The sequence below is a fragment of the Lytechinus pictus genome, chromosome 7 (genome assembly GCF_037042905.1).
Source record: "Lytechinus pictus isolate F3 Inbred chromosome 7, Lp3.0, whole genome shotgun sequence".
NCBI classification, from domain to species: domain Eukaryota; kingdom Metazoa; phylum Echinodermata; class Echinoidea; order Temnopleuroida; family Toxopneustidae; genus Lytechinus; species Lytechinus pictus.
In genome coordinates, this window is record NC_087251.1 from 23,773,568 (window position 1) to 23,790,744 (window position 17,177).

A 17,177-nucleotide genomic window follows, 5' to 3' on the forward strand; every position below is an offset into this window, starting at 1 on the left:
ATTATCTCAAATTTTTAAACGTAAAATCTATTCATAATTTTGACATTGTAAGATATAAAAAATAAACAATTACAGATTAAAAAGGCAAAGCAAAGTATATGTTCATATAGGCGTGATTTTTCTTGCACGAAGATTAGCACACGGTGACTTTTGGCACGCTCATGCACTCACGTAGAGCCTACGTGTTAGTCAAAATTACTCAAAATAACCTTGCCTAATTCAAGGTCAAGTCCACCCCAGAAAAACGTTGATTTTAATAAATAGAGAAAAATCAAACAAGCATAATTCTGAAAATTTCATCAAAATCGGATGTAAAATAAGAAAGTTATGACATTTTAAAGTTTCGCTTATTTTTCACAAAACAGTTATATGCACAACTCAGTGACATGCAAATGAGGGATTCGATGTCGTCCATCACTCACTATTTCTTTTGTTTTTTATTGTTTGAATTATACAATATTTCCATTTTGAGATTTGACAATAATGACCGACTTGACTGAACCATCAAATGTTAAAACAATGGAAATTCCACATGTTCAGGGAGGAATAAAACTTTGTTTCACAAAATAATAAGGGGAAAATTAGGATATTTTATATAATAAAATACAAAAGAAATAGTGAGTGGATGACGTCATCAGTCCCCTCATTTTCATACCAACCAGGATGTACATATACTGTTTTACCGGTGAAAGTAAGCTAAACTTTAAAATGCCATAAATTTACACATAACTTTTACATCCGATTTTGATGAAATTTTCAGTGTTATGCTTGTTGGATTTTCTCCTTTTTTTCAAATAAACTTTTATCAGGGGTGGACTTGTCCTTTAATTTGCTCAAATTGTTTCATTGAAATCTTGTGGTTTTTGGAAAAAGTTTTCTTGTGTTGTTTTATCCAGAAAAGAGTGTTATTTTCCGTAATGTCTTCTACGCATATTGCCAATAACAGGGGCGGATGGATTTTCCAAAAGGGGTCGGGGCACATTTTCCCGAGGAATATTTGGCAAGCAAAAAGAAAGTCCTCACTTGTGTTTGATAGACATAATTTGGGGCATGTTGTGTAAGATGGCATATTTACATTATAAATATTGACTATGGCTCTCACAAGGGGGGGGGGGCACGGGCCGGATGTGCCCCCCCCCCCCCCCCTGGAACCGCCACTTGCCAATAAAGCCTTTAGAGCCGATGAGCTTATATAGTTTTCAACATGGCTCGTAATGCTGTATTATATCAGCTTTTACCCCCGGGCCCCCTCCCCCAAAAATTTCATTTTAATTTCAAATAAACATTTATGTTCCTCCATTTTACAAAATTTCTTCATTTTTGTTAACAAGAATTGAAATCAATTACCATAAAGAATATAAATATATAAAACTTATGTGTACAGAAGAAGGCGTAGGTCCCTAGAAGCACATGCTTGTGGCGGGATACGCCTGTGGACATATAAATATATACAATACACAAAATACAATACAAAGATAAGAAGGGCGAGAAAAAGAGAAGAGAAGAAGAGAAGAAAACGAGAGAGGGAGAAGTGACTCAAGAAGGCGGGCATGAGTTACCGAGTACCAAGCAAATAGAGCGTACAACAATGTATGATGGAGAAGAGAGAGGGAGAGATAAAAAAAAATAAAACCGCAGCAACAGTTGCACATTATTCATGTTATCATGTTAACTTAAGATCAAAAGGAATATAAGGTATGAGGATATTCATGCATAGGATGATAAAATCTTTTTTTTTTCATCTTAAATTTTAAGCTAGTTGCTGACACGGATTTTTTTTATGTAGTCCGGAAGATCATTCCATATTTTCGGACCAGAATAACGGATGTTGTGTTGAAAGTTATCTTTCTATGTTTAGGAATATATATTTGGTTATTTGTTCGGGTATCAAAATGATGTATTTTTTATACATGTGTAAAGAAATTACGAACATTTTCTGGAATTTGAGAATTGAAACACCTGTACATAAAATTACATTGCTGAAGTTTATTGATGTCGTTTAAGTTCAGCAGTTTCTGGGAATGAAATAAAGATTTCGTGTCTGTTGGTGGTATTATTCTCAGAAATTATACGCACAATTTTATTCTGAAGGGAGCATAATTTTTTAAGTTGGGTTTGGTATGTGTTAGCCCATACCAAATTACAATAATAAAAATATGACAGGATTAAAGAGCAATATAATGTACGTATAGGACCGGTTAGGAAGATAAAAGCTTAGGCGAAATATAATTCCGATATTTTTCGCTACCTTGTTTTCAATTTTATTTATGTGATGTGACCAAGTTAAATTACTGTCAATGATAATACCAAGAAATTTTGTATTTTCAACTCTGGGAATAATTTGGTTATTAGGCCTAACTTCTACATGATTAAAATGAATAATACTGGTAACAACAATGATAAAAACAATGATAATAATAATGATGATGATGATAATAATAATAATAATAACAATAGAAATGATAATAATGATTAACAGTCAATTAATTAGTTACTAAATATAAATAAACAAATAAATAAATAAAAGGAAGTGCTCCATGCAAGTTTTGAAAACTACATTTACTAAACATATAAGTCAACAACCCATAAATTAAACTTATTCTTGCGACTTCTATATAGATTTGACATCTTTAATTATGTGGAATCTAAAGCTGGAAATCGTTTATGAGAATTCGACCAACAGGTATACAGTCTGAGCGATGATATCCAATCATAGAAGGGCTTAGAATTAAACCCGAAAACATAGCTAACAAGCACAGAGATCGAGTAGTCTGCTGTGCAAACCCTTCACTCGAGTAAAGGGTCTGAATTGCAGCCTACTCATGACTGTACTCATGTACTGAAGGCCCTCTCGCACAGCAAGTTTTGTATGTGCTAGTCTTTTTTGGAGACACACTTGTTGATCAAAGTTTCAATCAGGGTCTGTGCATGCACACTAGAGATCGAGTGGGTAATATAAATTCGAACTATCATTTTCACACAAAGTTTACATTACTACAAAGTTGTGGACTGTAGCTGGCGCTATAACACGTTTAACCTTCAGTTAATCTAAATTAAACAGAAATGGCCAAAAGAACAATTACAACATACAACAAAGGTATAAGACAACTAAATATTCTTACTTTCATCATTTACTCCATTCTTTCATCTTGAAAAAAACATTTTCATGGAAAAATAACTCTTTTGATATTGTTTATTCAAACAATATAATGTTTGTAACTAGAGATGGCGCTATACAACTTTCTCCAGGGTGTTGTGACAATACTCCCGTGTAAAATGTTGAATGAAGATTTGTCGGGTGAAATTATTATTTTAATATTTTGAAGGATAAGTAATTAAGATAATTACCTTCACCAAAGTTTTTTTTTATACAGGCAAATAAATTCATGAATTACAAAATCTTGGAGCATTATCTGCAAAATTAAGATAAAAAATAAATAAATGAAAATGTTCAGGGATTCTCAAAAAGGACAGTGGTTCAATGTGATTTGTTTTAATGACTTCGATATTATGTGCAAAATGAACAATAAAAATAGGTATAGAAGAGGTAAATCAATTTTTTTTTATTGGCTGCATTCTTTCAATATGAAGAAACTGTTTTCAGTAGCACTTTTGATGTTTATTAAGACAATGTAATGTTTGTAACTGGAGATGGCGCTAGACCACTTTCGTCAGGAAAGCCTGACTAAGTTGATGTGACGTTACTTCCTGGTAAATATTGAAAGAAAAATCGTCGGGAGAATTGTTAGGCCTTTTATAAAAATAGTAATATTATTATGATTTTCAATAATTATATGGAACAGTTCAATTAACCATCTTCACTCAACATTTCAAAGATTTTTTTGTTTTCATCCTATCAAACAAATTCACATAACTATACTATCAACATATAGTGAAATCAAAATGGGATTTGATCCAAAATCAATTTTTCAAGAAAATATCAGTCATGGATTTTCAAAAAGAATGATTGCCTCTATTCGAAGTAGCACATCAAGTAAACAATATTTACATCTTCAGAAATCATGATAGTGATTTGATATAGAAAATAAGGGGAGTAGTTACTAGTTCCCCCCCCCCCCCCCCCAGTTTCTATTCAATCAGTCACTATAGGCCTACAACAAGTTGATTTTGTTTAATGAATTTGATTTACATTGCAAAACCAAAGGCCACAAGAATTTACTGATACTTAAATTAAGTGTCAAAACATTTATATCTATTTCAATACACCTTCTAGTTTGATTTTATTATTTCAGATCAGGTGATATCATATCAAATCGACATTTTAGGTTAAAGATGCTACATTATTCTTTTGAGGTGGTTTTTCTTAGCATAGAGTCTTTCGAAAAACAAGCATGTTGAATTTATTGTTACCAAACCAAAATACTAAAAAATATATGCATAAGTTCATTCCATTTTTTATTGTACAGACAAGATTGCAAATCACATTCTGCTATTTCTTTCATGCGTGTAATCATCATTATAAAAACAAGCGTGTACGGCAAGTTGTGTGAAAAATACTATCTATAAGGTTGCACGGGCCTAATTACAACTAGCAGGCAAAAGATATTCATTCTGTTTCTGTTTGTGGTAACTCCCGTAGGAACTCGGCAGGACAGCATTTTGCTGGTAAACGCCAAGCTGGTATGTCACCAATTACCTAGGAAACATTTTACGTCTAGGTTAATCAGTCACAGTGGCTGACCTTATAGACGACAGGTATTACTCTTGGGCCTTTTTATCAAAGTGGAGACAATAGCAGAGTTGGGATCCGAACTCACAACCTTGCGATTATGAGTCCAATGCTCTAACCACTGGACCACACGACCCACACGAGCCAACCCATTTTCAATTATAAAATTTGATATTGCTGATTGACAAAAATGAATGAATATGATTGACAATCTAACACTGATTCTAGGGAGGGTACCTACTTAACTTCCTTTTTCCAAATTAGAAAGATAAATCACCTCTTTGTAACTATTCTTTTTTTACTGGCAGAAGAATTAGGGCCATTTTACTGTCTCAATTAAGTGATGAATTTGATCCTGTCAGGTGCAGTTCTCATAAATGCCGATTTATTTTTAAAATGAGCCTGTCGAGGTACCCTTTTCTGGTCAGATATGGATCGTCAGACATATATCCTATCCACTGGTAGTAAACATTAAACCCTCGAATTTCATCCTTATTTTATTAAGATTTTTTTTTTAGTGCCACTTTAACACACGAGTCTATGGGAAATGTTTTAGGTCTGTGATACCATTTTTTTTTTTTTTTTAAATAATATTTTATTTTCTTCCTCTTTCAAATCAATAAGTTGACAATCACAATTCATATAAATAAAGATTCTTTGCATGTATACAATCAATAAAACAATCAAACAAATAAATATATCAATATCAATGAGATTACAAATATTTAAAAAATGATTACAAATGAAATTAAACTGCCAAATTTCTCTTCTATGACAATGTGAAACATTTTTTTTATGTGAAAAAAAAAAAAAAAAACTCTTATAACTTTCCCCCAAAAAGTACATAATATAGCATAAAATTATTTCAATATTTAATATCAAAATTTAATATAAAAAATACCATAACTCGGTAAAAACCTGTCTAGCGCCATCTCTAGTTAGAAACATTACATTCGTTTTACAGTTTTTAATGAATCTCCATATTTTAATTCGTATTTGAATTATGTTAGAAATAGCAAACAAGTAATAATAAAAAAATCGTTAGCTTGTTATTTTACATTAGGTATACTTCTACATTCTTCCGGAAAGCTATGAAGTTTGTTATTAAAAAACCGAAATTTTAAAGCTGTATAGCGCCATCTATAGTTAAAGATATCAAAGGTTAGAGCATAGAGATATATGTACTAATACCGTTCAATAATTATTTGTCATTATATTTTTGTTGAACATTTTCGTAATCAAAACATTTTTAAACCTGATGATTTGAATTATTTATAATTATTTATTTGTTTTGGATTTGTTCTAATCACTCTCATCATTGTATAGTCTTCAAATATTGAAAGCTAGTTTTTGTTTTCGTCCCATGCGTGAATATTTGTTTAAAAACTTTTGTCCCCTCCACAGGGATTTTATTGGCAATAAAACAGCAACAGATACATAATAGAATAAATAATAATGTAATCACTGATAGAAACAATGAACTGACAGGTATAACAAAATAATTTTATATGCAACAATCAAACAATAAAGAGATTTTTCACTCGAAACCACATTTTATCAATTTGCGTTGTTTGTAATTTAGTTGGGTAATGTTTTTCTCATTTTTGCAGTGTTTTTTTTTTTAAACAAGTGCACACCAAGTTACCAACATTGCATATAGCATTTCCATTTATTTGAAAGCAGGATAAAAGAGCATTGTACATTAAATGCTTTGCTCATAAGCACGGGCATAGGTACCGCGGCCAGGATCGAACCCCGGACTTTCTATGTATAGCCAGACCACTCGGCCACGGCCATGGTTATTGAGGATTTAACGATACTGAAAAGAGGAATCGTTTTGTTTATTTTACAATCACAGTTTTTCTTATTATAATTAAAATACATTCAGTGCACAATTAGTTTTCCCAATAAATCCAAATATTTTATTTTCAGCTGAAAAATGTATTATCCCACTGGTTTTTTGTCATAATCCAGTTCTCTAACTTCAATGATTAATGTGCCTTCATTCCCAATATAGATGCAAAACCCTTTCGATTTCTTCCCTACAGAAGGTACATTAATTTTGTTTACTGAAAATAATTTCAATTTAAAAAGCAAATCATTTGTAAATAAAATACGTTGCACAACCTTATATTGAAACCAACGCAATATCCCAATGAGCAATAAGATTCCCACCTTTTATCGTTTAGATCAATATGTTTTTGTTTCTGTTTTCGTCGTTTCCATAAAATGAAAAACTGAAATATGCGAGCATCCCTTTTTACGTTTAGTAATAAATGATAGCACATCTGGAATTAATGGTTGGGGGTTATATTAATGTGGATCTTTCGAACATTTTTTTGATAGCACACACAATGAATGATAAAAGTGAAATTTAATCTGACATCATAAATATCCTGAAAATCATTAAAAGAAAAAAAAATGCCTCGATTTAGTCTAATTGGAGGCCTATACTCACTAGCAAATTGGGGGGGGGGGGGTTTAGAGGGTCTTCTATTTTTACAGATTTGACAATAAGGACCAACTTGACTGAACCATAAACAATGGTAATTCCACATGTTCAGGGAGAAATAAACCCTTTTTTTCACAGGACAATGAGAAGAAAATGAGAATATTTCATATTTCAAATAATAAGATACAAAAGAAATAGTGAGTGATGTCATCAGTTCCCTCATTTGCATATACCGACCGGGATGTGCATATAACTGTTTTGTGAAATTAAGTGAAACTTAAATGAGTATATTTATCTCTTTATGGTGTGAACATTTTTTTTTCAGACAGAATTGAATCTCGATGGAATGTCATTTTAATTTTGAAAATAATGCTACAAGATTTTGTAATTAATGAATTTATTTGCCTGTATAAAAAGAAAAACTTTGAATTTTTTTAGTGAAAGTGTTTATCAATTGTACTTTTCCTTCAAAATAATACGCGGGAGTATTGTCACAACACCAAGGAGAAAGTTGTATAGCGCCATCTCTAGTTACAAACATTATATTGTTTTAATAAACAATATTAAAAGAGTTATTTCTCAATGAGAATGGTTTTCTCAAGTTGAAAAAATTGAGTTAATGATGAAAGTCAGATGATTTCGTTGTCTTGTACCTTTATTGTATGTTGTAATTGTTCTTTTGGTCATTTCTGCTTTGATTTAGATTAACTGAAGGAGAAAAGTGGTATAGCGCCAGCTACAGTCCAAAACCTTATAGTAATGAAAACTTCGCGGCGCGGGGAAAAGATTGTTCGCTATCCAGAGATTAAAAATTGAAAAAATTACAAATTCAAAGTTACCTTAAATATAAGCATCTTGTTAGTTCTACGTTGATATCTAATTTGTACATTTATCATCATACGTGACCAAATAAATCGATATGTAATTTAAAAAAAAGTATTAACCAATATAATACTGCATCATTTTTCCTTTCCTTTTTCCATCATTATCATGATAATGATAGGATGATAATAATAATAATGTGTTAGAAATCAACAATGAAAAACTAATAATAATGAATCATTTGAACATCAAGGGCCTATTAATTGCTTTTCAATCGCCCAAGCGTGCACACGGTCCATGCACCTGTGATTAATTCATTTAGGCCCTATACATCCAATCCGTTCCTATTTGCTGTACACAATATTTACCTCTCTATTAATATTGGATAGCTTCCACAATTCCATATTACATTTTCTACGACAATTTAGTTCAATGTCAGACGACTATCTTGTAATTTTATCTTTTATAAATACATGTTACATAATAGCTATCTGTTATCAGGTTTTTCTTTCACCGCGGCATGTTGACTGTTAACCCCAATCAAGGATAAACACCAACCACAGACACCCCTCATTTCATTGTCTTCTCCCTAGCAACGGGCATTGCTACACACGCTATATGGAGTCAACATGTGTGTGTACGTTGTACCGGTACGTGCATATCGGATAAGCAGCAGCAAATTGACGCTGTCCGCTGTGTTTAATTCCCCCGACCTTTATTTTGGGAACCGTACGTAGAACACCACAAAATCAAAAGGAACAAACTAAATCAAAAGATTAGTAGACTATAATCTAGTTTTCGACGTAACAGAATTGGCAGCTGATCGGACATTGAAATCACTTCTTTCTGGCCAGTGTAGTAAAATTGTGGAATCAATTTCTCTTCCGGATATCGGAGCGACAACCCCTTCCCACGACAGCCGAGATAGCGGAAGCGACAGGTGTAAATTTGGAGCATGTCACAGCTAAGGAGAATAACATCTGAAACGTGATGGTGTGATTGTTAACGATTTTAGTGGATTTTTCTAATAATATCAATACTAGACCTACGGTACAAGATCTAAGAGACAAGACCGGAGAAGTTTTTATAATTTCTTAAAACTGAGTGAGTCGATCCAGGGACGTTCATTTCAGTTTCAATTGTCAGTATCATTTCTTATGAGTTTGATCATGCAATTGCAAATAACTCGAGTTTTTTGTACTCGACAGTGAGAAAGTTGACTTGAAGATGAAAGTACAAGAAGATTTTTAATTATATGACCACCACCTTTCATTATTGAAATAAAAGCAGATAGGGTCTAATTAAACAAGGATTTAATATAGAAACAACCCAGTGTCAACAATGCCAGTTGCACAAACCAGACTTGAAATCTTGCAAGTTCACAAGTTTCTGCAGTGTGTACGATCGAAGGACAAAGCGCAGATTGAGAAACTGTGCTCAAATGGAGTCCCACATCTTGTCAACTATAGTGAACCAGAGGAAGGTGAAACAGGATTGCATTTGGCAGCAAGGGTCAATGATGAGGAGATGGTGCGATTTCTTCTTGACTTGGGAGCCCATCCCAATGTCATCGATCTTAAAGGGAGAACAGCTGCAATGAGAGCTGCAGAGTTTGGCCATGTCCAGACGCTTGAAGTATTAGCCACTGCTGGCTCGGACATGAAGATAAAAGACACTGATGGAAAAGGTAAAGAAGTGTTTCAACAATAAATTTTTCATAATTAAAAGTGATGTCTTCATAATATTTATTAAATAAAATTAGAACAGTTAAGATTTATGGATTGACAACAAAATCAAGTGCTTTTTAGTCTACAAATAATACATTGTATGATAGAGGTACATGTAGACCCCTTTTTTCAGAAAATTCCACTTTCATTTTGTTGGGCAAGTGATTCATTTTTTAAGTCTGTTTAACAATTTTCTAGTGGTTTCACAGGTTTGTAAAGTTTGTCTTCAAATTGAATGTTAAAGCTCAAAACTCAACACAATGTCTAACAGTCTATTTTTTTCTTCAATTTTGCAGGTATTTTATTCTACTGTATTTTGCCAACCAGCCGTCATGCTCGCTGTACATCAATAGTAATTGAGAACGGAGCAGAATGTAACAACATGTCTAATGATGGCATGCCTCTTCTGGTTGTAGCCTGCCTGGAAGCAAAAGAGAATGAAGAAATCTGTAAGAAACTCCTTGACCATGGTGCCGATCCAAACAGCACCCATCCAGTAAGTTTAATCTCAATCCCTCAAGCAGGGGCGGATCCAGGATTTTTCAAAAGGGGGGGGGGGCACACTTCTGATTTAAGTTTATTTTACATTACAAATTTTAATTGTGCCCCCTGGATCCGCCAGTGCCCTCAAGGGTTAAACATGATTATTATGAGCAAGGAGTGCTTGGTGAGGACAAAGCCAAACCAAGGAGGTGTATATTCAATCGCAGGAAATCAAATATCAAAATGTATAGTCTATGGTACCGGTAATATGAATATATGAATATAAGATGCAAATTTGAGTAGTCAATATAAAGACAGAACCGGAGCTAGTGTTATAAAAAATAAAATGTACTGAATAGTGAGTTGGTACTTTTGGGGTCCAAATCCACTTTCTCAAGCATCAAGAATCACATAAAGTACTATGAACTAAATAAAGGTTTTTATCTAGAAGATAATGAAATAGATAGGTATATTCCTTGATACCTCTGTTGTTTGTTAGCTCACCTGTTTGTTTAAATTGTGATTGCTGACTAATTGTGCAATTTGATTTCAAATCTAATTTTATCTTCTATTTATACAGTCAACTGGAAGAACAGCTCTGAATGCTGCAGCTGGTAGTGGTAGCGTTGAAGTCGTCAAGAATATCCTCACTAAAGGGGGTGATGTGAACACACCCGACAAGAACATGTTGACTCCTACGCTCAGAGCATCCATGCGAGGCCATTTTGAAGTTCTTCAAGTATTAGCGAGCTACGGGGCTGACTTTGGATGTGTTGATGTCATCCTGAACACACCTGTACACTATGCTGCAGAGGGTGGTCATGCCTTGTGTTGTAGATACCTTGCACAAAGAGGTAGGTTGAAGTTAGTCAAGATAGTAAATAGGCTTCATCAATGAATTGTGTGCTTGCGGGCTAAACTAAAGCCTAAAAGAGTGTTTATTCTCTAAGCTACGATCAGGTCTGTATCCAAACCAAACAAATTTGAATTGGATACCATTGAAATGCTAGATTTCGTCTCCCTCCAATATTCATTACAAAGATAATCTAGGCAATACATTTTTAAAAAGTTAGTTGATATTGATGTTGTTTTTCTTCCAGTTGTCAACAGGCAATCTGTAAAAATGTCAACTACTTTTAAAAGGTCTATTTTATAAGTGCGCTTTTATCACATTTCCACTTTGATGATTCAAATCCAGTCCAGACAGACTGCTAAATCCTGTGTTGTATGTGAATGTGCCCCTATGATGGGAACCCTAAGGAATTAAATCCTTATGCAATATCAGAGAGTATTTTACATTTTTCTTGCTGACTTAGATTTAATACTAATTACATGTACTTAATTTGATTCTAAAAAGAACAGGTCGTATTTTTATAACTTACAGTAGCTTCTGATGAATTACATTTACATGTATATTCATTGTTTTTCAAGTTACATTCATGTACAAAATCATTTTGCATGAAATAAGAAATTGATTGCTTTAATGACAGATGCCAGCTCTAAGTTATTTTCATTGTTATTGTTGAATACTAATCTACTCAATATTTTCTTCTATCTTAAACAGGCGCCAAAGCACATATGAAGAATGAGGATGGCCTCCTTCCCAAGGTAATTGCCAAGAACTATGGATTCAAGGATGCGCTGAAGGAATGCAAGAAGGCTGAGAAACTTGCCAAAAAGATCCACACGGGTGGTAAACTCCCCACTGAGCCATGGGCTGTCAGAGTGTACGATTGGGCAAATGCCAGGCAAGACGAACTCTCAAAGAAGTTCATGGAGATGGACCCTGAGATGAATGAAGTTGTGTCAAAGGAACAGTTCTACGATGTCCTCATGTCGCTAGATGCACCCATCGATGAAGAAGACTTTAAGAAACTATTCCAACTTCATGACAAGACAAAAGAAAACGTTATCAACTACAGTGACTTTTTAGGAGCCAAGAAGTATGTTCACAAAACGTATCTCATGTCAGCGTACGCCAAAAAAGAAAAGAAAAAGAAGGGCAAGAAGGGAAAGAAGAAGAAGGGTAAAACCAAAGTGCCAATGCCAATTTGTTTAGGACCAGAAGGTGATAGGACAGAAAGGGGTGGACCTCCGCCTGTATTCATTGAGAGACATGTTCCATTCACTGATACTGGTCGGTTTGATCGTGATAGACCACCACTTCATCCCATTCAGGATGACTCAGCGTGGTATCTTAGTCATCCAGATAAAACTTACATTAATGTCAACGATGCTGCAAAGATGGGTGATTTAGACTCGTTACGACAGGCATACATACATGGTAGGAGTGTGGATGTACGAGATAAATACTTCAAGACTGCTCTTATGATCGCGTGTGGTCAGGGAAACCTGCAGATTAGCAAGTTTCTAATTGACAATGGGTAAGTGAATTTGCATGTGATTTGCAGATTATAAAAAAAATTGGAATAGGATGAAATATTGTTCAAGCAAGTCAATAGATTCAAAACCCCTTCCATCTGATAATTTTCTCCTTTACCCCATTAATTATAATTGTTATTCCATGTCAAAGCATTTGAAAATGCTTGAAATTGTACTTATGCACATTGACTTTTTTACCCTGAATATCTGCTTGTGCTGAGATATTTTCTTAAATCACTGTAGTTTACATGAACATAAAAAGTGTACAAAAACAGCTTGCTAAGTCTGATAAGTCACTTGGGAAAAAAAGATGGATATGAAGTGTAATCAAGACACTTCAAAGAAAAATTTAGAGATTGAATTTATGCTATGACTTGCATGTATTTTTCAAGATCGAACATTTCGTAGTAGGTCCATTTCCATTGCATATATGTAGTAATAATAATTATTTTATTTTATTAAATTCTTCTTGCCCAGGGCCCAGGTCAACACTTGTGATAACTTCAAATGGACCCCTCTTCACCACGCCTGTCTCTCTGGTCAAATAGATATCGTCCAGCGGTTAGTAGAGGCTGGTGCAGACATGAATGCTCAGGCATTGAATGGAGGAACACCTCTCATGAGAGCTATACAAACAGGATCTCCAAACATTGTACAATATCTCATCAACAAAGGCTGTAATGTCCAACTTGAAAATAGGAAAGGTAAGATTTAAAAGAAAGTGTGTGCATTGGTTTTTTTTTTTTTCAATTTTCAAATATGTAATCTGCATAATTTAAATCAGAACTTTTTATAATTACGAGTTCATTTCGTAAGTGAGGGGAAAAAAATCCATATTTGATTTTGGTAGCTATTCTTGGGTATTAGAAATCAAACATATTTTCAAATTACTACTTAAGAGCAGAAAATCTTGCAACATTTATAAATTTCAATAAGATTTTTAGAATCGATATCATTAGTCAAATCTGTCTGTTTTATTGCAGTCAGTGTTTTTCATCAAAATCAAAAGTGTAACTAATTCCTATAGACATCCATTTGATCATTTCTCTCACTTGCATAAATACTCCTTGACCATTTTATTGATTCTTGCCCCCCCCCCTTCCTTCTTCATGTAGGTATTTGATTCATGAATTTTGTAATAAGATTAGTCAAATCTTTGTTCTTTCTACTCAGGGGACACGGCTATGGAGGTAGCAAGGTGGTGGGCCGATCCAAGGGTTCTTCAAATCGTCTCAGATAAGTTTGACACCATTCCAGCTCCAAAGGAAGGGAAGAAGAAGGGCAAGAAGAGTGCTGGAAAGAAAAGCGATGGAGGCAAAAGAGCACAGTCTGTACCCCCAATCCCTCAGGGGGGTCTAATATCGCAACCATCAGGGGTAAGAAAGAAACTCTTGAAATTGCACCTGTGTTTTTTAAAAATGCTTAGTTTATAGATAAATTGAGAATTCAATTTCGACTGAATTATAATAATTAGAAGATCTCAGCTTGTAATATTCTAAAATATTTTCAAAAAGTGTCTGTTTCTGTTTGTCAAATATGTTTTGATATACCAGCTTTCTTATTAACATGTACATGTATTCCATTTTGATGCATGAACAACATTGTGTTCTTTACATCATAGGAGCTTGCTTATATTCCTTGTCTGACGTAGCAACATATTTTATATGCAAAGTTGATTGAGGTATTGCACTTCATTCACCAATGATTAGTTTGTGGAATGCTTTGCTAGGTCCCCAGGAGAAAACTTCTAATAACATTGTGAAGTGGTTAAATGAACTCTGCCCTATGTGTTTGTCATTTAAGAAAGGAAATGTTCATTTTAATGTGAATATTAGAGTAAAGTCACATTTTGTGTACGTGGCTCAATTTAGAGTCAATGAAAGTTTGCAGATTGGTAAAGGATTAGAGGTCAGTTGATACAGGAGTTTGACTTGAAAAAAAGTTTTATAAGAAAATTACCCTGAATAGGTTTTAAATAGCAATCTCAAAAAAGCACTGTGAGGCTAAAGGTGGGGTTGTTCTAAAATATGAGCTTTTGTAATGGCCATTTTGGTCAAGATTTTAATAGCCTTTAAAAAAAATCTTAGTATCTGCATACCAGTAATATTGAATAAAGACTGCAAATGATCTTAGAACTGGTATGCAGCCTCTAGTGTAGGGGAAATAGTAAAATCTATTTTTATCTGTGTTTTCTTTAGACCGACTCCCCAATTACGACACCCCGTGAGCGTAAAGGTTCTGTTCTGCGTGCAGCATCAGCCATGGCTGGAGGTATAGAACACCAGGAAGATATCACCTATGTACCTCTCAAAGCATGGAGTAATGTACCAAACACAAGGGAGCTTATCATTAAGAAGGAACAACGGAGACAGAGATATGGAGACGGTATCGACTTCCCAGATTACAGGCATCCTTTCAATGAAAATTTCATGAAAAAATCAGAAGAACTTGGTGGAGCGGATTCCGATGATGACTGAAATACATGAATATTGATTAAGAACAGGACTGGATGCTTGATCTTGTGATTAAATAAAGAAATTACATTCGAGTATCAATGTATGTACATGAATCCTCTTTAAAAAAAAAAAGGGGGGGGGGCTTTCAAGATTTGATCAATATGAATGAAGTAATCACACATATAGGCAAGGTGATGAAATTAGGTGGTTGAATCTGGGATTTTGTTTGAAGGGCAGAAACATGTTACATGGAATGCTATTACATGTATACTATTCAAAGTGAAGTATGTGTGTCAAGGAGAAGTATGTCGGGAAGTGTAGGAGTTTGCGTAATGCTGCACTCACATTTTCCCTACGGCGGCCTTATGGCAAGTTGAAAACGGCCGTTTTATTCATTTATATTCAAACCACCTATATGTAGCTGGAACAAAAAAATATTAAATCGGCTGTTTTTGACTCGCCGTAGGAGAAATGTGACTGAGGTATAAGTAAGTGCAGACTATATTGTTGGGAATTTTAAGTTTGACTAAGAAGTCTCTAGTAGTTTATAGTTGGTTCCTTACTATGGCAAGAACCAAATTGGATGGATTAATCTATAATTTAATCATGGATACCCCTTGTCAAAATGCTTTACTCAGATCTCATTCACCTGTGTCATTTGTTTTGATGCTGTACTTTCATTATATATTTCAAACAGGATTTTTTTTTTCAGTGACTTTGTAATGCATTTTCTCCTTAAGTATTAAATGGAACAAGGTGATGAATTAGCTTTAACTGATCAAATGTATCTGGTCTTTGTGTACTGATCTCATACAATATGCAATAGTTGAATATACACAATAATATTATTTAAAACTTGAATATGTGTTACTGTGCTAAATTGTAATTTCTTTTGTACCATTGTCTATGGACTTGTACGCTATGCTTCGAACCCCACTGAATGCCATACTGAACAATATAAGAAATATAAGACTATGCACCTTTTTCTTTTGCAAAAAATTATATGATCAATCAAACATTTTTTTTAATTTCATTTAACCAGAGTTTGCATTTATAGTTTCATCATTTAAGGTGCACTACATATGTATTTGTACCTGAGTTTGAATTGTATTTTTCTCCAATACCTTAAATCAATGGCAATGGATATCATAAGTATTCAAGTGACAAATGTACTTTAAGTGAAAGTGAATGGTTGATAATATGAATGTTAATCTATGTGCTGAAATAATCATGTATATTTTAAATTACTTGTACGTTAAAATCAGATATGAATTTGAATCTGGTTCGTTGAAACACCTTGAATGTTCTATCAGCATTATCTCAGACTATTCTTATTTGTGTATCAGATCTTGATAGTAAGATTTGTAAGTTTTATTTAATCAAAAGCATTATCACAGCCATGTTTGAAGTTGTATGAAATTATGCACAGAATTGAAGAAAATCCAACATTTTTATTTTTGTCAAATTTTAAAATAATTTATGGAAATCATGGTGAACAATATTTTGGAACAAAATCAGATCTGAAAGATCGCTATGTGTACTTCTATTAATTTATTAACTTTTATTTGCTTCCTAAGCTCTGGATTCCGTGTAATAAAATGCCTATATTTTTGTGACATTTATTGAAGTAGAGAGATAATCTATAATGTAATTCATTACCATTGTTAAATATCATGTGATTATCAATAAATATTTATGGATATGCATTTGATGTTTTCTCTGTTTTGTATTAAAATCACTGTATGTCAAGTACCTATGCAGCAACAAAAAACATGCCCTTCATTTATTTAAATGAGATAGAAATGAAAATCATATCTTCTATCAAAAGTGCACTTTGGCTCAATAACCTATTAAGGGGCTATGATACAACATTATCTCTTACTCATTCTATAGAAAACAAATTGGTTTTGTCTTACATGCAATCCTAGTTTGTAATTCATTATTTACATATACATGTATATGTCCATCATATTAACATGATCTCGATTTCAGATCCATTAAATCTATTATTTTATATCACTCAAACCCATCCCCAGTCAGTTTAAATCTGTTCTTGACTACACTTTAATTTGTTTAATGCATTTTACCAAAATTCTGCCCTGTCTTTTACACAGTAATCCTATATCTTTTCATTGCTAATCCTCATATTAACCAGACAAACAGCA

The 17,177-nt window shown here is 33.6% G+C and overlaps 1 protein-coding gene across 1 annotated transcript; it reads left to right on the forward strand.

Annotated features, from left to right (window-relative positions):
* The first annotated feature begins 8,570 nt into the window (after nt 1-8,570).
* LOC129264723 (ankyrin repeat and EF-hand domain-containing protein 1-like) lies at nt 8,571-16,718 on the forward strand. Its single transcript, XM_054902656.2, has 7 exons — nt 8,571-9,651; nt 9,988-10,187; nt 10,755-11,028; nt 11,739-12,558; nt 13,034-13,260; nt 13,730-13,932; nt 14,755-16,718. Exons 1-7 carry the CDS (start codon nt 9,306-9,308, stop codon nt 15,031-15,033), a joined length of 2,349 nt encoding a protein of 782 aa, XP_054758631.1. The 5' UTR covers nt 8,571-9,305; the 3' UTR covers nt 15,034-16,718.
* Nucleotides 16,719-17,177: the final 459 nt, after the last annotated feature.